Source organism: Papilio polytes, unplaced genomic scaffold, assembly GCF_000836215.1.
Source record: "Papilio polytes unplaced genomic scaffold, Ppol_1.0 DF824191.1, whole genome shotgun sequence".
In the NCBI taxonomy this organism is placed as follows: Eukaryota; Metazoa; Arthropoda; class Insecta; order Lepidoptera; family Papilionidae; genus Papilio; species Papilio polytes.
This window is the reverse complement of record NW_013525013.1, coordinates 2,001,962-2,024,921: the sequence shown is the minus strand read 5'-3', so window position 1 is coordinate 2,024,921 and position 22,960 is coordinate 2,001,962. Positions and strand designations below refer to the sequence as shown.

The 22,960-nt window shown below is 35.7% G+C and overlaps 3 protein-coding genes across 4 annotated transcripts in view; 1 reads left to right on the top strand and 2 right to left on the bottom strand.

Moving 5' to 3' along the window:
• Positions 1 to 9,146, bottom strand: part of LOC106110711 (ubiquitin conjugation factor E4 B) — a 16,184-nt gene extending 7,038 nt beyond the window's left edge. Inside the window, exons 1-10 of the mRNA XM_013292608.1 lie at positions 8,867 to 9,146; positions 8,075 to 8,713; positions 7,379 to 7,517; positions 6,287 to 6,843; positions 5,952 to 6,200; positions 5,582 to 5,828; positions 2,884 to 3,057; positions 1,594 to 1,714; positions 439 to 570; positions 2 to 38 (exon numbers count right to left, since the gene is read on the bottom strand). Of these exons, the coding sequence (XP_013148062.1) occupies positions 2 to 38; positions 439 to 570; positions 1,594 to 1,714; positions 2,884 to 3,057; positions 5,582 to 5,828; positions 5,952 to 6,200; positions 6,287 to 6,843; positions 7,379 to 7,517; positions 8,075 to 8,713; positions 8,867 to 8,890 (2,319 nt within the window). The 5' untranslated portion in view covers positions 8,891 to 9,146. The remainder of the gene's footprint in view (position 1; positions 39 to 438; positions 571 to 1,593; positions 1,715 to 2,883; positions 3,058 to 5,581; positions 5,829 to 5,951; positions 6,201 to 6,286; positions 6,844 to 7,378; positions 7,518 to 8,074; positions 8,714 to 8,866) is intronic.
• Positions 9,147 to 9,596: 450 nt separating this feature from the next.
• On the top strand, positions 9,597 to 20,260 carry LOC106110848 (serine/threonine-protein kinase mTOR-like). The gene is made up of 11 exons (XM_013292787.1): positions 9,597 to 10,089; positions 10,271 to 11,038; positions 11,132 to 13,713; positions 13,784 to 13,950; positions 14,055 to 14,340; positions 14,410 to 16,148; positions 16,270 to 16,429; positions 17,060 to 17,275; positions 17,700 to 18,071; positions 18,365 to 18,679; positions 19,153 to 20,260. Exons 1-11 carry the CDS (start codon positions 9,867 to 9,869, stop codon positions 19,585 to 19,587), a joined length of 7,263 nt encoding a protein of 2,420 aa, XP_013148241.1. The 5' UTR covers positions 9,597 to 9,866; the 3' UTR covers positions 19,588 to 20,260.
• Positions 19,734 to 22,128, bottom strand: LOC106110849 (cytidine deaminase-like). Of its 2 annotated transcripts, XM_013292789.1 has the most exons (3): positions 22,033 to 22,128; positions 21,731 to 21,926; positions 19,734 to 21,323 (listed from the first exon to the last, which is right to left on the bottom strand). In XM_013292789.1, exons 1-3 carry the CDS (start codon positions 22,033 to 22,035, stop codon positions 20,887 to 20,889), a joined length of 636 nt encoding a protein of 211 aa, XP_013148243.1. In that variant the 5' UTR covers positions 22,036 to 22,128; the 3' UTR covers positions 19,734 to 20,886. The 2 variants fall into 2 exon arrangements, with proteins under 2 accessions (XP_013148243.1, XP_013148244.1); XM_013292790.1 differs by lacking the exon at positions 22,033 to 22,128 and having other exon boundaries at positions 21,731 to 21,994.
• Positions 22,129 to 22,960: the final 832 nt, after the last annotated feature.

Below are 22,960 nucleotides of genomic sequence, written 5' to 3'. Positions count from 1 at the left end.
CATGGTCCAGGAGCGCCGTCTCCGCACATTGTTTTGACCTGGTAGTAAAGATGTCTATTTAATGCAATATTTTAAATATAAAATTTTTTTCGTTGACATTAATAGTGACAGTCGAACATAGATAAAACAGTATGACTTTCACACTTGAAACGGTCTGTTAGACAATGTTAGAATAGTTCATTTCAATCACATAACAAAAATAACAATGATTTTGCGGGTTTAATTAAAATTAAGTTGGCAGAGTTGAGAGAATTATATTGATTTTGAAATAACTCAAAGACTACTGGACCGAATTCAAAAAATTTGCACTGTTAAAAATGGGTAACATAAGCTACATTTTTGCTATTTCTGTCATTTCTCCAGGCGAAGCTTCAGGCGAAGTCGCGAGCAACACCTAGTTATTTCAATTGTAAAAAGTGTATAGAGATGTGGGGTAACCTCTGCAGCCTCTTGATCTGCCTGCGCCAGCGCCGCAGCAGCTCGCGGTTGCGCAGCGCGGCGTACGTGTTGCGCCACTGCGGCTCCGCGCCCATCAGCTCCTCTATCACCTTCTGCAGGTCGCGGAACGCTCTGACACGACAAACATACAAACAAATCTTACTAATATTGTAAATGCGAAAGTTTAGACGGATGGATGGATGTAGTTTGAGGAGCCTAAACGGCTGAACGGATCTCAATGTAATTTGGTATATACTTAGAGGATACTCTGGAAGGGCACATATGCTACTCACTTTTGTTTTTTTTTAATTTCACGCGGACGGAGTCGCGGGTGAAAGCTAGTTCATTTATAAATAAATCACATACACACACACGTCTCATCACTATGACATACATCAATGGAGTATCATACATGAGTGGAAGGTGATCTTTATTTTTATATAAGTGTAATGTAATACAATTTACAAGGACTGAATTTCATTATAACATATATTTGTAACTATCTGCGACAACTTGGAATTGGCCTTCAAAAAATTTAAAAAATCGTAGCCTTAAAAATCGTAGGAGTTTACATTAAAAAAACTGTACAAACGTATATCCTAGTAACTGCACGTCACACGATCATCAATAAACAAATTTTATAAATGCAATACAACAAGTAAGTCAATCTATGATAATTCTAATTCAGTTAGAATATATCTTGCATACCAATATAATACCTTGATGTAAACAAGTCAAAGTCCGTCTTGTGTATGACAATCAACATAGGAATATAATTATAAATGCAACATATGTGTAATAAATCGCACAACTGTTTAATCTTGCTTGATACCTATGAGCTTATATGAAAAAGCGCACACTACTCGATTTTTAGTTGTGCAAACAGTTGAATTGGCCGCGAAATCGCACAACAGTTGTGCTATAGTTTAGTCAAAAGTGTACGCCCGCTGTTAATTTTTTTTTATAGAGGGAAAAATTGCTTTGCAGCACCGTCAGACATGGGAGCTACATACCTGGTGTGTCGGACTCAGGCTCATTAGTATTCACCTAACCTAGCATGAGTCCCGTTACCGACTAAACAACCCTCTCTATGGACTTTTTGTGCCCGCTATTAATGTGTCGCAATAATTATAGCAATGTGTCTGGCAAGAATACCTTATGCGTCGCTGATGCGTGTGCAGCGCGGGGATCAGAGCCACGTGGTGCATGTGCAGGGTCAGGAACCAGCAGACCGTCTGGAACTTCGCCTCGGGCCATTTGTGGTTCGGGTCTTTGTCTGCAATTAAATCATACATAACTAATTAGTAACTTTTTTTATTATTATATTACGTATCTTCAGTATTTAAATCATATTTTCGTATTTTCTGAATTAGTAAAAGACGTAATCTTACGTTTATAATTGGAGTTTTCAAACGAGTTGTCAGAGTTGATAGTTACCTTGCCTATTTATCACATCAAACTATAAAAAGTCTAGTCAATGTTCTATCTAGACAAGTAATACATAAAAGAGAGAATTTAAAAGATTTAAAACTACACGAATACGAAATAAAACCCTGGAGGCGTTTTCAAATAACACTAATGAAACAATTAACAATTTAGTCTCAATTACCGATTTAAGTCGCTGCCGCGTAGGTTGTTTTGTTACACTAATTGCAGTCGTGTTTATTGTTACTTGTATTACAAACTCGTTTAATAATAAGATACTCTTAAAATGAGAAAACATCAACACTGAATTATAAGCGATTTAGACTTGGATTCCCAATCTAATAAAAAATATACAACATTTTCGCGGGTATAAGAACTAATCTCATGTTTAATATGTTGTTTGTATATGTCGCTCGCAGTCTTATAAATAGTTTTTAGTTGCGTAACTATACTGTGCAACTAATTTAATTTTTATTCAAACCCAGGTCTTAAACGTGTAACTGACATTTAATACTGAGATTACTTGGAATAAAAAAGGTATTCCAAATTTAAAATTTTGATTTTTTTACTTTTTTTTTCAATTTACAGCAACAAATTAAAAGCGCCGTTTATCATCAGCCATTATCGTAGTGACTTTAAGGAGATAGTTGGAAAAACTGCTGAGTAACATAGTAATCAGTTGCATATGTCACATTATATAAATATACATGATTGAATGATATACAATCTTGATACGTTTAACTGGTTTGAATGGAACCTCTAACCAATGTTGTAATAATCATTTTATACCACAGCTTATTTTATATTTGCTCGCTTAGTACGACTATGCGTTTCAAATAAGAATGCATGCGTGAAATTATATAAATGTGTCAACAATCGATAGTAATATACAGACTAAAACAAAAGAAAGTGTACAGCTTTTATCTGTACAGAGATCATTCAGATGTTTTTTAATTTGACAGATGTGACGTCACTAAGAGGCGGGTTCTAATTTCAAATAGTTTTATAGCCGTTACTTACTCAACGCGTCGAGCCAGTCCTGCGCCTCCTGCGAGGTGTAGTAGAGGCGGGTGTCGTCACGGATGTCTATCCAGGTGTTGGGCTGGAAAGTATAGAAGGGGTTCACGCGCTCCAGCTTGATGCGGATAGACAGCAGCTGCAGCACCGAACATACGTTTAGCATGAACCCATCGCCTGTGAACAATTAAAAACAATTGTTTATAGTTTTGAAATGTTATTTAACTTGACGCCGAAATTCCTGTATGTATATAACAAGAAGTTGTTAAAAAATTATACACTCTTTATAAATTAGTAGCTTTTGCTGGCCACCTCGCCCGAGTGAAATTTAAAAAAAAAATATAGCCTATATATAGACAAATTACCTTTTTAATGGTGAAAGAATTTTTAAAATTTGCCCAGTAGTGTTTTAGTTATTTCAATACATACAATAATAGCAAAAATAAAAATCATTCCTCTTTATAATATTAGTATAGATTCCTTACGTATTTTAATGTTCTAATTGTTTTTTTTTTCTCATCAAGATTTAAGAAAAAAATAATTGTGTTTGCTCGAACCGGTGGTACTGTGCGACAGATGCAATGACGCAGTACATTTTAGTTTACATGAAATTCCAAACAGTAAACAAACGTTTCTTACTAAACAGGCGAACGACATCGCGTAGCGGAAATAAATACATTGGAGTAAAGCCAATAGACAGTGATGTTACTACGAAGTCAGCGACACACGATGATAAGTATACATTTATTTTCGTTAGTCAATTAAAACATCTGAGGGTCTATCACGAATGATTGCATTACAGTTTCAAGAATGATTCGTACCGTCATCGAAATTATTTGTATGATATTTGTTGGTGATGCACAAATCTAATACGAATTTTGTCGATGACGTGACGAAAGCGATCTCACGACTATTCGTGATAAGCCCTTTATGTCAGACAATTATTAACTGAAGATTATTTTTTAGACGTGATGACAAAATCCGTCAAACTTTAGAGTTAGTCTTACATTTGGAAATAAATAATGGATCATTTCATGAATTTTTAGGAATCATTAGTTCTGAAATTATTAAAGCGTGTTATTACTAATTACTACTAATTACTAACAGGAAATTTGCACATTGTCTGTTATAACCGACAGATATCCTTGATTCCTCACAAAGGTTTCCCTAAATAGTTAATTGCATATCGATTTTGGTGTGGTTTTAACACTTTAGTGCCACCAACTTGCCTGAGGAGTTTAAAAATTGCTGTAGTATGGAATGTGTTAAATATGTTACCTAAATATTATAAACTAGCTTTTGCCCGCGACTCCATCTGCGTGAAATTCCAAAGTAATAATAAAGAAATGAAAAAGCATAGCCTATGTTACTCACAGATTTTTAACATCGGCCACGTAGTTTTTGAGCCTATTCATTACAATCAAACGAAGTTTTTCTCTTTATAATATTAGTATAGAAATATAGATGAATGTATCATTAAGTAAATCCACAGAAATATTGTTTTTGTTACATAAGTTAGGTGAAACACAATTATGTACATAGTAAAGTCGGATAAGTTTCGTTACATAACGTTTGCCTGTATCAGAAACTGTACACATTTGACCGATTTGTGTTGACAAGATTTATTCAAAGAAATTTTAAATCTAGTCTGCATGTAACAATACAATTTAAGGTTTACATTATAAAAATCAGATCATCCGATCCTTTGTTTCGATGTAGCTGCGTATTAAGGCAAAATTTATACGCCAAATAATTCAGCGTGTTTAATACATGAGAGCAAAGATAAAGATGCAGCGAAGGACGATCCTCTATTCGCGAGCTGCATAACCTTAATAAACAATTGACGACAACTTTACGTAACGAAACAATCAACTTTTTTTTAAAATTTGCAGTTAGGAGAAAGCTGCTATTGGCGTAAGTCCACGAATGTAAGACGTAACATTTTTTTAAAAACAGATTTATCAAACATGCTGAAAATCATTCTACGAATTATATTACAAATCTCCGAATTGTCGAAATTGAGGTATATATATTTTAATTATTTACAAACAAAGAAATAAACAAACGCCACCTCCATACTTTGTGTTTGTCCTGCGTAGTTTCCTTTACGCAATGAGAACGGTTACGTATCACTTATAGAAACGGACGTCACTAAACGTTCATTCGTTTTAGATAACACTGGGACTATAAAATTAGAATCGGTCACCATATTACTCTCAACAATCCTTACCTTTTAATCACTTATACGTATTTACGACATTTCGGATACAAATTGCTGTTATTTTGCGTCCCATAATAATTTAATTCATTGATTGTATGCAAAACGGTAATGTTGAAGATAAACGCTTGTTTATGTTGTCTCGGGGGTTCGATTCGAGAAAATTATGACTTACGATAAACGACAAATGATTAGACAATAGAGGAAAACTGGAGTATACAAAGTTGCAAGATCGGGTTGAATGTTCAAATAAACCTCATTTTAGTACAGAGAAGGTTAATGACAATTCCGCGTAAGTTATTTCTGGGAACAGAACCAGTACATTGTGTTGTGTTGTATGCGATGTATATACATTTATATATTTTCGAAAAACGTTGTTACACATTCCTACAATTTTACACCTAGAAATTATTCATATTGAAACAAAGGTCGCAATATATTTTAAGTTTTATCGTAATAGTATGAATGGTTGAAAAAACTCACCAGCTAATGATCTGTCATCGTTTCTGTAGCGAATTCTGTGTTCATTTCTTTGGAGTAGTTCCGCAAAGTAATTGAGGAAGGGTTCTCTAGCTTCAGGACAGAGCAGTATGTTATGGCAAATAGTGTGGAGAGTATTCCTGCTAGCTTCCAATTCGCGTTGCAGAGCGAACGCGAGGCTGCGGTCGCTGGACCCCGTCGCGAACAAACGTTCCGCGAGGCGAGGATTCTCCTCCGCGAAAAGTGATACCTGTGTTAACATTTTTAGTCAACTTATTGTAGAATCCTAATAACAAAATGTACATTAACCAAAAAAATAGTAAAAAACTAGAAAATTTTATGCCTCAATTCCCAATATCGAAGTATTACTTACAGCAAAGAATGGTCCTAAGAAGCTAGCTCTTGCTATTTCCCTGCCGGGTGCGGTGGTGACGGAGGGTGGGCAGAGACTGGGTAGGCGCACGATGAGGGTGCAGATGGGGCGCAGCGCGTGCCGCGGCCCCGCGCGCAGCTCGCACAAGGAGCGCAGCGCTCGCAGCGCCTGTCCATGACCCCGCCCGTTCAGCGGGGACACGCTGCGACGCATCTCCTCTCTTATTCCCAATAATAGTGGCACAAACACCTGTTGATGTGTTTTATTATGTTATGTCAATTGGTCGCCAAATATAAGGCGCATTCACACACACAATAAAATATACGTATAATTACCTCTTCGAAAGATTCTTCTAAATAAGTAGCCAAAAGTAATTCAGGAATTAGGCCGATTGGTGTGCTACCGATTAAGATGTAAGGCAACAAAGGTGATTTTCTGCATTTTTCTAAATTAAATTTCCCTCTGAGCACCAACACCAAGTGTTTAACAATTAAGGTCCTTAGATTTAATAATAAATCCCTCAAAGGTGGTTCTGAAGCTTTCTTTGGAAAATCTCTTGAGTAAAGATTAATATTATTGAAGAATCGTAAAAGATAGCTAACAGCTAAACCTTGTGTCGGGATAGTCTTGGGGAGAACCACGTTTACGGTGTTACCACCTTTTTGATTATCTGTCTCGGAACTTAGGGGTCCACTCGACAAGGCATCATCCCCACAGTCTTCCATCAGTCTTTTGGTTGTTTCAGCGATTGCGATTAGTTTCTGATTTAATGGATCAGCTCCATCCTCGAGCTGAGTGATGATATCAATGAGAGCCTCAGATGCTAATTCCTCTAAGCTAAGTTTAGGATTGTCAAGTAACATTGCAGCTACTATAGGTACAAACATCCCTCCTGCAAAAAATATACTATAATTGAAAGAACTTGCTTGTGTTATTGGTCTGTTACAATTAATGTAGAACATAATATTCTTTCTCAGACTTCCATGATTTTCAGGTGTATGCAGACTACTACTCACTATTTTTTTAAAGTATAAACTTAGGCTTTACCGTGATCCCTCCAAAGAAGTATGATTGAAGGATTGTACAAATTATTTCTAATTATATCTAAATTCTAGTCACAAATGTTGAAGCTACTTTTACCTTTCAAGACAATTACTAATTCTATCACTTAACAAATAAAGGCATCTCAACCGTCACCTCGCTCTGTCCCAACACGAGGACAGATAAGATTAAAAAGTTTCATCTGTCCCTTTTGCAATGAGGGGACATTTGGAACTTATTTTATTTCTTAACGGTTCTATCTGTCACCTTATTGGTGATAGTGAGACTAAGCGGTGGGACGGATAAAACTTTTTATTCTCACTTGTCCCCTCGTGGGGACAGATTGGGCTGACACTTGGGAATAATTCCTTAAACTATGTACTCACCCACAATCTCTTCAGACCATGATATTTGCAGTATCTTGGAAACAATAATTCTCAGTTGCTCTTCAGAAAGTTCAGTGCTACTCACTGTTCTTGTTCTGTGGATCTTTCTTGCTGGTGACTGTGATGGATCTTCTTCTATCTAATGTTGAGTAAACAAAGCTGAATTATGTGTGTGAATACTTTTTTTTTAATAATACAAGCGGCGAGAACACCGGTAGTCAACAATGCCTATATAATAATAATTAATTCATATCTAATACATTGTACAATTGCACTGTAAGTAATATCTTTTTGTTCCAAATCATCTTGTTTATTCAAAAAAAAAGTTATTGATGTTTATGTATCTGTCTAATGTAAGAACGGAGTAACTATGACCAGTAATTTTTTGAGTTCTTTCAATACAAGTAAATATCAAATACAAATTTCTTTATACCTATATTAGTTTGTAGCAACAAATTTAGTATATAATTCTATTCTATACAGATGTAATATAAACACTTCTTAGTTATGTAACTAATCATTGATATCACTTTGTTTTGGAATGAAATTGGCAAATTGTTTATGTAACAATGTGTTTAAATACAAAAACAAAGAAAATTATTTTGATGAAAGAATACAAAGAAGTCTTATAGGATCTTATCAAATTAGACAATAGTAAACAAACAAAAAAAAAACAATAATTTGATTAATACTTACATCCATAGGTTCTTGTTGTGACTGTTCTGATTGTGAATTTCTTTCTGATACATCATCCACTTCCATTGAGAGGGAGCGACGGGAGCAACTTGGGGATGCATAAGTCCGTGGGCGCACCGGAGGTGGCTCCACAAACTGAGGTGGAGAAATAGACCTTGAGGTACTGTCCTCTCTTGTTGATGCACCTTCAGAGCCACTCACAGTCGACTGAGGTAAACTACCTACACGCACTGACCCACAACTTAACAATGTATCTTCACCCATGGAATCAAAACTGTTGTACTGTCTGGTTTGTGAGAGATCAGTCATCTTTGTATCTGGAATCTCATCCAACAAATTATTTTCAGTTTTTTCTGTCACAATCAAACTATCCGATGGTATTTTATTTTGATCTGGCACTTCACTGTTACTAACTCCATCTGCAAAGTTATTCTCTCTATTTATGGTAGCACTGTCAGATGATGTATTCGATTCTGTGGAACCCCGAGGTGACGGTGATAAGCGAGACGAAGGTTGCTGCACATTAGCTGTGTCAGTGCTAGTCAAGGAGGCACCCGGAGTAGGTGGAGGGCTGCCAGGGGCAGGGGATGGGGCGGTAGCTCCGAGCGCACCTAGTCGCGCTAAACGACGTCGTCGTATCTGTAACAAATATGTAATCACTTACAGCACGTGTACATTTTTGACGCACATCAATACTAAACATCACTACACAAACGCTTTGTTTTGTTACGAAATTAGATTGGCCATACGCTCAACGCCAAGGTTCGTTTACAAAATAAATATTTCGTTTACCTCTTCTTGACTCAATTCACTCATGACGTACGTTAGTTCTTCGAGTTTAATCGATAGTTAACAGAATTTCTTCACTGTGTTGAAAAATATTCAATCAGAAAGAACAACGGAGCAAGCCACTTAACGTCAAGCAGTCAGTCACCTTTCTGTGCTGGGCACAGGCACAGCTGAGTCGAATGGTTACCTATTTGACATTTGTGGTCTAGAGTCTAGATGACGAGAAAGTATTGAAAATACACGCGTCATCCTCACAACAATGCTATTATTTTCAAACGTACTGAAATTAATTATCTGTAATATATTTGACAACAGCTAACAGCTGGCAACAAAAACAACTGTGATTTGTTAATTTTCTTGTTTTCTTGATAATATTTTTGTCTCCGTGTGTAAAAGTCTATTTTCGGTGTTGTTAATATCGTCAAGACATAATAACAGGGCACTTAAAACAACAAAATTTAACTGCGATTTTGTACATAAATTATTGAAAAACATAATAATAATTAAAGTTTTAGATCCTGATAATCTTTTATTGTGCAAAATATTTGTTGCTCATGTTGCTATTTTCTCTCTTTTTATCACCAATTTATCTTGTACTCCCCTAATTGTAATGTTTTATAACTTAGCTGCAAGATTTAAGCTAAGAGGTCCAATATGATATGACTGGATTGGGAAGGCATTTTTACATTTTTGGCAACAATAACAAACTGTCACTTGTCAAAGTCATCTCAATTTCAGAAATAATAATTTCAACAAAAACAAATCCGGAACAGCAAGATAAAGCAGTTTCCATAACTTAGATTGTTTATATTTTATTTTAATAAAAACTCGCCTTAGAAATAACACTATTGTATTGTAGTTTTAAGTGTCTTAGTAATGTAATCACCGTTCGACATATGGAGAAAATTAATATTTTAAAAATATTTACTGTGTATTGTGAAGTTTTTTTGCATGTATCTTAACTTTTTTTTCCTTAATAAATAGTTTTTAAGTATTATCCAAAATGACTGCTTATCAAATATTGGATTTGGTATCTGGATTAAAATCGCGCCATGCAGAGACTCGGCATAAGGCAATTCGAGAGTTATTACATTTTGCCAGGACTGATTTACGAGAAATGTCTCAAGATGCTTTAACTCAAGTCTTGGATGATTTTAACCAGCATATACATGCACTGACATCCAGCTACGATAATAATGAAAAGAAAGCTGGGATACTCACAATAGGTAATTTTGAGGTTATTGCTTCTTCAAATCATAAATTAAATAATAATAATTAAATTAATTATGTAATGTTTATTATATTATGTTATATAATTACTATACAAAGTTAAATCATAATTTTTTAGCTTTATATGCCAACCATTTTCCAACACCATTGATTTAAAATTTATTTTACTTGTTTCAGTCTGTCTTATTGGAGGGGATACTGAGACAACGAAAACGAGGCTAAACCGTTATGCTCAATACTTGAGAAATATATTCCCATCTAATGATGTCAGTATATTGGAGCTGGCAGCCAAGACTATGGGTCGCTTGGCAGTGTCTCTTGGAGTAAAGAGGGGAGAGTATGTAGAAGTTGAAATTAAAAGAGCATATGAGTGGTTATCTGAAGAGAGAAGTGAAAGTAAGAGATTATCAGCTGTCTTAATATTACGGGAACTAGCAATTGCTATGCCTTCATATTTTTACCAAAATATTGGTGGGTTTTTCAATAACATTCACAGTGCTCTCAGGGATCCGAAAGAACAGATACGTGAATTAGCGGCAAAAACTTTAAGGGCAGCATTTGTAGTGACATCACAGAGAGAGCAACCAGATCAGAGTAATAAAGTGCACTGGTATTCCGAATGCTATGAAGAAGCTATGACATCATTTTCTGATAACACTGTTAGAGAAAGAGGCTTAAGTAGAGATGAACATGTTCATGGTGCTTTGTTAATTTTAAATGAACTGTTAAGATGTTCCAATGCTGCTTGGGAGAAGAAATACACAATGCTAATGCAGAAGTTGGATACAGAACAAGATGTGTCAGATGAAATGTTCTCTTTAAGTTCGAAGATGCACAACTCATGGACAATACAAAGTTTAGAGGAAAAGCATACTTCGATTGGCATTTATGAGTCAAGTATTTGTAGAAAACTTATTGTTGAAAAATATGAAAAGATAGCTTCTGGTAAGTTTATTTCTTTATCTTTTTGATAGCTTTTGTATAGGTGAATGCACAAGTGAATTAATATAGTTTAGTGACACTGATTGTTTATTCCAGAGGTAATGGCGCAACAGATATCAAGATCACATAGTGTTCATCAAATGTTATTGCTTATAATACCAAGACTGGCTGCTTTAAATAGAGAGGCTTTTTCAAAGAAACATCTGAAGTCTACAATAAATCACCTAATTACCTTTTTAAGAGGTAGAGAAAAGGAAAAAGCTATGGCTTTTACAACACTCGGTCTAGTCTGTGTTGCCGTTGAGTGTGACATTCAAATATATTTAGGTAGAATTATAGAAATCATAAGATTGACATTACCAGTTAAAGATGTGCCAAAGAAACGTAATGGTACAGATACACCATTATTTAATTGCGTGACGTTATTAGGATTCGCAATGAAAGAAGATGTGGCTAATGAGGTGAAAGAGCTTCTAGATCCGATGTGTGCGACAGGTTTAAGTCCACAACTAACAACATGTTTTAAAGAACTAAGCCAAAATTTACCATCACTGAAACTGGAAATAACAGATCGATTGCTTAATATTCTTTCACTGATACTTAGAAAGAAACCTTATATGAGTAATAATTCAGAGCAGCATTTTACTCATGTTTTATCAACTGCTCTGTTAGGTGAACCTCAGGATGCTAACAAATTGGTACTAGCGCTGCGCACTCTCGGTGCCTTTGATTTTGAATGGAATAATACATTAATGTCTTTCATTAGAAGATGCACAGATTATTATTTACAAAGCGAACAGCATGACATTCGGCTGGAAACTGTTAAAACAGCTGCAAAATTGTTGATTAAAGCAATTGAAAGATGCGCTCAAACAAACTCTCGCACTTTGAGTCTGATCGTTGATGAATCGTTAGGAAAGCTTTTAGCTGTCGGTAGATCAGATTTTGATCAAGAAGTACGCTTTAAAGTTCTAGAAGTATTCACCAATCCAATATTTGATAAATATTTAGCAAACGAAGAACACCTCAATAGTCTCTTTGTTGCAATAAATGATTCCAATAGTGAAGTAAGTGAGTTAGCATTGTGCATAGTCAGTAGGTTGAGTAACATTAACCCAAGTTACACAACTCCAACTTTAAGAGAATATTTCGTACAAATTCTTATAGAGTTGCAGCACTCGGAATCAACACGCAATAAAGAACAGTCTCTTAGAATGGTTAACAATATTATATCACATGCGCCAAGGATTACTCGACAATTCGTCGACACTATATTAAAAGTTCTCGTACCGAAACTACGAGAAGAAACTGGAAATTCAACTATGATTTTAACCATATTGAAAGCTATAGGAGATCTTGCTGAAATCAATGGCGGAGGAAATTCTTTAACTCAATGGCTACCAGAACTGATATCAATTCAATTAGAAATACTGGCAGACCCCAATCAAATTGAAAAAAGAAGTATAACGTTATGGTCATTTGGACAAGTGATCAGTGCGATAGGGTATGTGGTTACACCTTACATGGAATATCCACATTTAATGGATATGCTTTTAAATTTCCTAAAGACTGAACAACAAACTGGTGATCGGACGGAAACTATACGGATTTTGGGTTTATTAGGCGCACTAGATCCGTACAAACATAGAGTAAATCAAGGGTTGATAGATTTTCAAACAATGTCCACTCTAATTCCGATACCAGAAACGACGGCGAATTACGAAAATTTCGACATTAACGTGGGTGATATGCTAGTCAACATGTCACCTTTAGTTTTGGACGAATTTTATCCGGCTATTGCCGTCACATCTTTGATGAGGATGTTACGTGATCCTATGTTGGCCAGACATCACACCAGTGTTGTACACTCAGTGACTTTTATTTTCCAAACATTGGGTATCAAATGTGTCCCATATATTTCTCGAGTAACCCCCAGTCTTTTGTATGTAATTCGTACAACCGACAATAGTAACTTCCGTGAATTTTTATTCACTCAATTGGCACAACTAATATCAGTTGTAAAAATTCATATACGAGCATATTTAGAAGAAATATTCGATATAATTAGAGAATATTGGACACCGGATAGCCCACTCCAACCGACTCTGATTTTATTGGTCGAACATATTACAGTAGCGATTGGTACTGAATTTAAAGTTTATCTGAGAAAGATTCTACCAAATATATTGCGAGTATTAAAATACGACAGAACAAAAGATAAATTTCTAACAGAAAAACTGTTATTGGCTATACAGAAGTTTGAGAATAATCTAGACGATGTTTTACTGTCCGTCATACCAGCTGTTACCGCTCTGTTTGACGGTCGAAATATTCCGACATCTATATCGAAATTGGCTTTGGAGACTATCGAACATTTATCTGTGTATTTATATTTGAAACCTTATTCTGCGATTATAATACAAGCTACTGCAAAAGTATTAGATAATAATCCAGCTTTAAGACAAACTGCGATGAATACGTTGTGTGCTTTAATTGTTCAAATGGGTCGTGAATATATAGATTATATTCCATCCATCGATAGAATATTACAGAAACACAAAATACACTATCCTAGTTATATAGTGCTGGTAACACGGCTTCAAGTTAGTTCTACTCTCGCTTCGGATGATGATTATTTGGATGAAACTAGATCGAGGTTACGAAACCAGAAAAGTGATGTAAGTACCAGTTTGTGTAAATATGTGAAGTGTTTATGTTGATTACCGAGTGTCAATTAAATATTTGTAGGTAATGAGGAATACAAGCGAAACACAAGTTCAAAAGTTGACTCTAAATGTAAAGAATTTACGCAAGTGTTGGTCGACAACTAACCTGATATCTAAAGAAGACTGGTTGGAATGGTTACGTCGACTAAGCGTTGGCTTCCTTACAGAGTCCAACAGTCACGCCATTAGGTATTACTATCAGATTGTTTAGTATAGCGATAAGTTGATAGTATTAAGTTTACAATAGGTTCTTCATCTTTATAAGTTTCCTAACTCACTTAAAATATTTGCAGGGCATGTTCGACTTTATCTCAAAACTACCCTCAATTAGCGAGTGACTTGTTCAACGCGGCATTCATGTCTTGTTGGACGGAGCTCGGCGAGCAGCCTCGTAGGGAGCTCGTGATGGCGTTGGAACGTGCACTTACAGTCCCCGATGTTCCGGAGTTGTCATTAGCTGTTTTAAATCTGGCTGAATTTTTGGAGCATTGTGAAAAAGGCGTCCTGCCTATATCAATAAAATTACTCGGAGACACCGCAATCAGTTGCCGGGCGTACGCTAAAGCATTGTACTATAAGGTATTACACTTTAATTCTTGTTTACTCTACGTTAATTAATGTTTTTCTTATGACTCTTAAATTTTTCAGGAAGAAGAGTATCGCCGAAATCCAACAACGCAGGTCGTTGAAGCTCTCATACATATTAATAACAAACTTCAACAGAAAGAAGCAGCCAATGGCTTACTAGAAAAGGTGATCACTCAAAAGAAAAATGGCGATTGTTCTCTAAATGTCCACGTACGTTGGTATGAAAAACTACACAATTGGGAACAAGCATTAGATCTGTATGACAAGAAATTAGAAGTTGAACCACAAGATACTGAGTCGAGATTGGGCATGATGAGGTGTTTGGAGGCAATGGGGGAATGGAGGAAGGTGTATAATATTACTAATGATCAATGGGATGATATAAGTGATGATTTTAAAACGAAATCAGCAAAGATCGCCGCGGCCGCATCATGGGGCTTACAGGAATGGGACTCTATGAAAAAGTATGTGGATTGTATTCCAGAAGACAGCCAAGATGGCGCGTTTTACAGAGCTATTTTATCAATTCACGAAGGTCAGTGGCCGGAGTCCAGGCATTACATAGACGCTGCGAGGTCTTTACTCGATGGCGAATTAACTTCAGTGTTAAGTGAAAGTTACCAAAGATCGTACGGAGCGCTGGTCAATGCGCAGTTGCTGACAGAACTAGAAGAAGTTGTAACGTATAAACTGGTGGAAGAACGAAGAAGTACAATTCATAGAACATGGTGGGCGAGACTACAAGGAGGTCAGCGTTTAGTTGAAGACTGGCGTAAGATGCTTCAAATACGAAGCCTCGTTATGACACCTCGGGAAGATTTTCAGACTTGGCTAAAATTCGCTTCACTTTGCCGAAAAACTGGTTCAATAACCCAAGCTCATAAGATTGTTCTTTCTATTTTGGGATGCGATCCCTACACGAATCCAGATATACTTCGAATGCAGGATCCGAGAATCGTATTGGCTTACAGTAAGAATTTATGGGAAGGAGGAAATAAACGCTACGCATACGATGTGTTGCAAAGATTCGTAGATAATTCAGAACCGGAAAATGATGATCATTGCAAACTGCTCGCCCGCTGTCATTTGAAGTTAGGCTCCTGGTGCGAGTCGCTTCAGGAAATCAACGAGCTGTCTATTCCAGAAATATTAAGGAATTACTCAGCGGCGACAATGCTGGCCCCTGATTGGTACAAAGCATGTCACGCGTGGGCCTGCATGAACTTCGAAACTGTCCTTTTCTATAAACAGCAGGATAATATATCTGAGAGCAGCCTCGCTGGTGGTTCCGGAGAGAAAAAAGTCTCCAGAGCTGATTTTATAAATACACATACAATACCAGCTATCGAAGGGTTCTTTAAATCTATCAGTCTGTCGAATGGAAATTCCCTTCAGGATACGTTGAGACTTCTTACTCTATGGTTTGACCACGGCCATCACCCGGCTATATACGATGCACTCTTTGAAGGAATACGGCAAATTGATATTAAGATATGGCTCCAAGTGATACCACAGCTTATAGCTAGAATTGATTCGCCGAGGAGTTTGGTAGCGAAATTAGTTCACATTTTACTGATCGATATTAGTAAATCCCATCCTCAGGCCTTAGTTTACCCTCTAACTGTAGCTACAAAATCTTCATTCGTAACGAGAAAGACTGCCGCCAACTATATTTTGAAAACAATGTGCAGTCATTCTCAGAATCTTGTGAACGACGCCGCTTTGATATCGGAAGAATTGATCAAAGTGGCCATCTTGTGGCATGAACAAGTCTTTATAGCGCTCGATGAGGCTTCGAGGTAAGAATAAATCCCATTATGTTTTTAGTTTTGCTTGTCATATTATACTATCAGAAAAGTTTCTATACTGCTTTCTATTTTAGGGAGTTTTTGTTTTAATTTAAATTTTGTCTGTCTGCAGATTGTATTTCAGTGAAAAAGACTACCGAGGTATGTTCAGAACGCTGGACAAAATGCACACAATGTTAGAACGAGCTCCGGAAACATTGAAGGAAGTATCATTCTTACAAATGTATGGAAGAGATTTACAAGAAGCGCAGAGATGGTGCGAACTTTACAAGGTGAGAAAACATTTGATACAAAATTCTGTAGCTTTATTTAATGCTGCGAAAATGTGTTGCTAAATTTTTAGCACTTTTAGGGCCTGTCCCACCACTGGCTGATAGAGGCTCAGATAGCTTTAAAATGATATCACTATCAAATAAGGGAACAAAATTCGATATTTCCAACACATATTTTACATCTTGGATTGTTATCAGACAAATTACAATTTGGTGGGACAGGACCTTATAAGTATAAAATCATTTAATCCATTCAGAAGAAAAATATATAAATTTGATTACGCAGTTGGTAAAATTATGAGGGAAAAACATGCTTCAAACAAATAAACAAAAAACATATACAATGCAAGTATAAAAATAACTAGCTGTGGCTCGCGACTTCGTCCGCGTGAACTTACGAAATGATAAAAAAGTATAGCTTATGTACACTGATAACATAGCTTTTTAATGGTGGAAGATTTTTAAAATCACCCAAGTTGTTTTTGAGTTATTACAATACGATGAGATGAACAAGTTTTTATTAAGTTTGCATTGATACAGGGATAAGGCTTTCTATTATGTGCTTTTTTTGTATTTTATCCATACTTTTTTGGTTTTCCTTTTTTTGGTATTTCCTCGTAATTTTCCTAGGAGAGGAGTGAAGAGCGGTACCTAAACGAGGCATGGGACCTGTACTACCACGTGTTCCGGCGGCTGACGGCGCAGTTCCGCTCGCTGACGTCACTGGAGCTGCAGTACGTGAGCGCGCGCCTGCACGCCTGCAGGGACTTCGAGCTCGCGGTGCCCGGCTCATACGTGCCCGATCAGAGTGTTATCAGAATATCGCATATTAAGACCCAGTTGCAGGTATGTTGATTCCAAAGTACCTAAACTTCACTTCTTTAACCCTTAAATGCATGATGGCATTTATACATCAGTCATTTCTTCCTTACGCAATAGACTCATTTGAAAAATCATTCTTTTTCTTTATTTTTCCCTTTGTCTATGTTCAATTTATGGTAATTAAAACGAAAAAACAGTGCATTTAAGGGTTTAAATATTGTTTCCTGTAGAAAACAGAAAGAAATAATAGTGAAAGAAGTAAAGTTGCTGTAGAAAACGTACGGCGACGGTGAAGTTATTTGACACTTAACACCAAACTAAGTAACTTAACATAGATAAAAAAGAATGGTGCCGATATGATATAGTATTTAATCTTATAGTTTTCTTCCGTTAATTACCTTCAAAATAGTAAATATTGCTTCACTCATCTCTAATTCTACACTTCCAGGTGATCAAATCAAAGCAAAGACCACGCCGCCTCACAATCCAAGGGTCAGACGGCAAAGAGTATATGTTCCTGCTCAAAGGTCACGAGGATCTGAGACAGGATGAGAGGGTGATGCAGCTCTTCGGACTGGTCAATACCCTGCTACAGTCCGATACTAACACCTACCGCCACGACCTAGCTATACAGCGGTATGCGGTCATACCGCTATCCCCTAACTCCGGTCTCATAGGATGGGTACCACAGTGCGATACGTTATACAATCTCATAAGTGACTACAGAGATAAGAAATCCAACAAACTAGCTCTGAACACAGAACAGCAGATCATGCAAAGAATGGCATCTGATTATCAGAAGCTTATGTTGAAACACAAGGTATAGTAACTATAGTTAGTCTAACTAGAATCGATATAAGTCAATCAACTTGAAAACGACCGTGGAGTTAACAATCTGTTATCTATCTCTTTCTATTTTGTGTGTTTGTCGTAATGTCTCATTCTCCCCACAGAAATATGTCAAGGCCAAAAAGTCTAATATAACTGGAAGAACTTACGCACCTGCATTTTTGATATCGCGTGTCATTGGACGTTGGTTATTTATGGACGTTCTTAATACACCTTTTTATTACACTTTAGCAGATTTATTTTTTTTATCACTGGCCTTTGCAGGTGGAAATATTTGAATACACATTATCCCAAACTCCCGGGAATGACTTAGCAAGACTTCTTTGGCTGAAGAGTCCGTCAGCGGAGGCGTGGTTCGAGAGACGTACGAACTATACGCGGTCGCTGGCCGTCATGAGCATGGTGGGCTACATCCTCGGCCTCGGAGACAGGCATCCCTCCAACATCATGCTGCACAGAGTCTCAGGCAAAGTCCTGCACATCGATTTCGGAGATTGTTTCGAAGTAACTCAAACTAGGGAGAAGTTACCGGAAAAAATACCATTCAGATTGACTAGGATGCTTATTAATGCTATGGAGGTAAGATTTTATGTTTTGCTTATAAACATAACAGGCAAATTAACCTCAAATTCATTGTTACAAAGGTTTTAAATTGTGTTATAATTTTTTTCTTACCTTGATATTGAAATGTTTTCTTAAAAATTATACATCTTATTGGATTCCCTTATGTAATGGTCGAGTTAATATGTATCTCCGAGATAAAATTCGATTGTTTTTAATGATAGCACCCTAAGTACGTACAATTTTTTGCAAGTCACACAAACTGAAATATGTAATACTAGCTTTCGCTAAAAAAAACCAAAACCAAGTAGCCTATGTGTTCTTCTAGACTGTCCTCTACATATACGTCAAATTTCGTTCAGCAGTTTAGGTTACAAAATCTAACAAACATCCATCCATCCAAACTTTCGCATTTATAGTATTATAATAATAACAAAGTAAGATAAATATTTTTTTAGCACTAGAAATTTATCTTCCTCGTATTATTCTAGGTAACTGGAATAGAGGGCACATATCGCTTCACGTGCGAGTCTGTAATGCACGTCTTGCACAAACATCGCGACAGTGTGATGGCGGTGCTCGAGGCCTTCGTATACGATCCCCTCCTCAACTGGCGGCTGATCGACAACGACAGGCATTCTATCACCGAGTCCACCTTCTCATCAGACATTGACTCCTCATACTCCATGCGCAGCAGGAGTAGGAACCATTTACATTACGAATCTTTAGAGATACCCCCAGAAGCGAATCTGAACAAGAGAGCACTCGCCATTTTGAATAGAATAAGGGACAAACTGACAGGACGGGACTTCCCCCAAATAGAGGCGGTTGTGAGTGTACCCAAACAAGTTGATATGTTGATCAAAATTGCTACTAATAATGAGAATTTGTGTCAATGTTATATTGGATGGTGTCCGTTTTGGTAATTTCACAGAGTTACAAATGCGACATACTGTAAATATATGCTTTTAAAGAAAAAAAAAATAATTTTAACATCATCTTATATCTTTACCTATGGTATTGAATTTTTATTTCGTATATACAGCTATCGGCTGTACAATAATTTTTTTTCTTGACTGGTAAACTAATTATAGTTCTAACGAAACCGTAGTTTTTATTTTGTTTACATTAAGATTTATTGATTCTAAAACTATTAAATGTTTTCCTCGCTTTCCTAATTCATATTAGTAGTTGCTTTCCTATTTAATTATTGTAAATATATCTTAGTATAGAACATATATACATATTTAATATTTAAATGTAACTCGTAATTAATGTTAATCAACTTTCTACTTAAAATATTTTGTATGTTAACACTTTTCTCTTCTCTTTGTTGATAAAAACGTTAACTATATAAAATTGTTACATTTTATACCATGAAACCTTGCAAAATAAAAAAACATTATAACCCTAAGTTTCCATTGTGAAAACATTTGTACAAAAACATACTAGGTTGGTACCTAGGATGGAAGGATGGTTCCTTATTACTCTCTTTGATATAAAAACAGAGATAAACCTTTTTTGTACAAGCTTTTCGATGAAACTTATTGTAATACTAGCAAAAAGTCTGTACAAATTAATAAAAGAAAGTAAAAAATATCGATATTGTGTTTTTCTTCTTGTTAAATATAAACAAAGACTTGTTGTAAACCGCTAACAGACGGCAGAGAAGTATCACGTTCATAAAAAGGTAACACGCCAAGAAAGATACTACAAGAATCGTTTGCAAAGAATTAATATCTAACAAAATTGGGCTTCAAAATACGACTTCTTGTATATTTAGCGTTCTTTATAAAAACGAAAGAGGGACCTTTTAATCTTTATAGTGTCTAGATTAATTTCTATTGTTATAGTTTTATTGTTAATTTAAAACAACGTGTCTAACGTACAGGATATTTGATAACAGGACTTCCCCGCGAAGACAATACTAATTGTTAAAGACATCCGTGTGAAACTTCTAAGAGTATGTACTTTATTGTGAAAAGTATTGTTTACCATAATTTAATTTTCGGATGTGAAATGTTTACTTCATGTTATAAGTATGTCGTAAACATTACTTAGCATAGTAAATTGCGATATTTGAATTTAAACTCATTATTTACTATTCAATTTTTATATCAAAAATGATATCTTACATTTCGTATAAAAGCGTATTTATGAAAATAAAATATATTTACCGTCTTATTCCTTATTTGTTATATTTTCCTAGTACATATATGTTATAGCTAACTATTATCATTATCGATGACATTGTCTGTGATGTAACTTACAAACGCAAGCGGTAACAACTTTGATAACTTTGTACGCAATACTTTGTCCATTGCGGGCTTGCTTAAGTATATTTCTATATCACCATCACTGCTTCGGAATTCGCTTAACGTCTGTCTGCAGACTCCGCAAGGTGCTGTGAATCCGCTTTTTTGATGGGCCACGACTGCCACCATTTTGATCTTCAAGTAACCATCGCATATTGCCTTAGGTATGGCCGCTCGTTCAGCGCATATGCATGGGGTGAACGTTGCACTCTCTATATTACAACCTGTGTACACTTTAGAGTCCTCTTCTGTCAATATTGCAGCGCCTACAGCGAAGTTAGAGTACGGACAATAAGCATATTTCCTCACGTTAGTTGCTTGACGAATTAAATCTTGTACTGTCTCATCTGAAATTATATAAAGTTTAGAATGAATATAGTTAGATAAAACAAAAGTTTAAAAATAAAGATCAAGTTCTTGTTTTGTATTTAATGAATTATTAAATGATGTAAATTTTAATCTTAATAAATCATTAACATGATAACCAATGATTCTATTCGTATTCATGATAACTTGAGTAAAGAGATTTGTGTGTTCACGTTTATGTTTATGCTAAACGCGTTTATTTACAACGACGCACAAAATTTAGGTCGTCGCGTATTTGTATGTGCAAAAATAGATTTATGCTCAAGATCATTGCATTTAGTGATCGTAATTTTGAAAGTAAGCGACGTTATATTCTAAAAAAAATATTTATATTTATCTAAGAATATAAACTAAGTTGTTAAAAAAAATGTTGTAAAGGGATACTTACTTAAGGATTTAAAATCGAGTATTTCATAGTTGTCCATAAGGCCTCGAACGTTTCGTAATACGATATCGAGAAAGTACGGAGGCCGTGCGATATTGGGAGCGGTCAGCGTCCAACTGATTAAAGCAAACGATCGTTGATTATATCTTGCTTTATGATTGAACGTCCCTTGTGATGTGACTGCCGTTTGAAAGTGCCGCTGGAACAATTGTATCACATTTTTTTGTTTCACTCTACTGTCAATTGCGACTTCAAGTGAAGGCCGACGTAATATAATTGAATGATAATCATAAAACTGCACGTACCATATAACTTAAAGAACGTTTTGTTTCTATTGTTTTAACATTTAACCGGAGGTAATGTAAATTATATTTGACATTAAAAAATATCGTAATTTTTGTAATCGAAGATTGTTACCCATATCTACTTACTTATCACGAGGACATGAAAAAATGGTCATGGTTTGATAAAAATTGGTTAGATACATTAGTATAGTTAGTTATCAAATTAATTAACTTTGAGATAACATTGCTTCGATGCATACCAACAAGTAAAATTAAAGCTTTACATAAAACACTTCCTCTTCAAACCCTTCTTTTCGAAATTCACTTTAATATCCTTAACTGTAATTGTTTTATACTATAATTTTAATTTTGGAATAGACTTATCTGCATGTCTAAAAAATTAGAGTCTGCGTTTTATGCTTAGGGCTGCGTACTTTCGAGAAACATAGACCCGAATATAAAAATACTCGGAGAGGTAACAGCCCTATTTCTCCTTGTAATATAGCGGAAAACTTGAATGCAGAACAACTTATGTACGTGAAAGTCAAGGTAACTAGGTATTGAACATGATTCTATTTAATGTTTTAACCATATGATTGATTTATTTTAAATAAGTTACATTATTAGATGAAAGTACATAGAATTGGAAAGCTAATAATCAATTTTCATTTGAATGTTGGCGTTTTGTAAATCGTTTCTGACCAATGGTATAAGTCATTTCAAATATCTTGACCCCCTTAACCTTCATGCGGACCCTATGCAATGCTCACTATCATCTTGCTACACGATGTTTAGAGCCGCCAAAATCTCTAAAGACCACTGTTTCCAAATTGTTATATTCTATTCAGACAAATCGAACAACAGTTTTATCATAAAACTGTTCATAGAACTGGCAATTTCGAGACCAGTACCAATATCTGAAAAGGTGATGGAAATGTAAAAAATACAC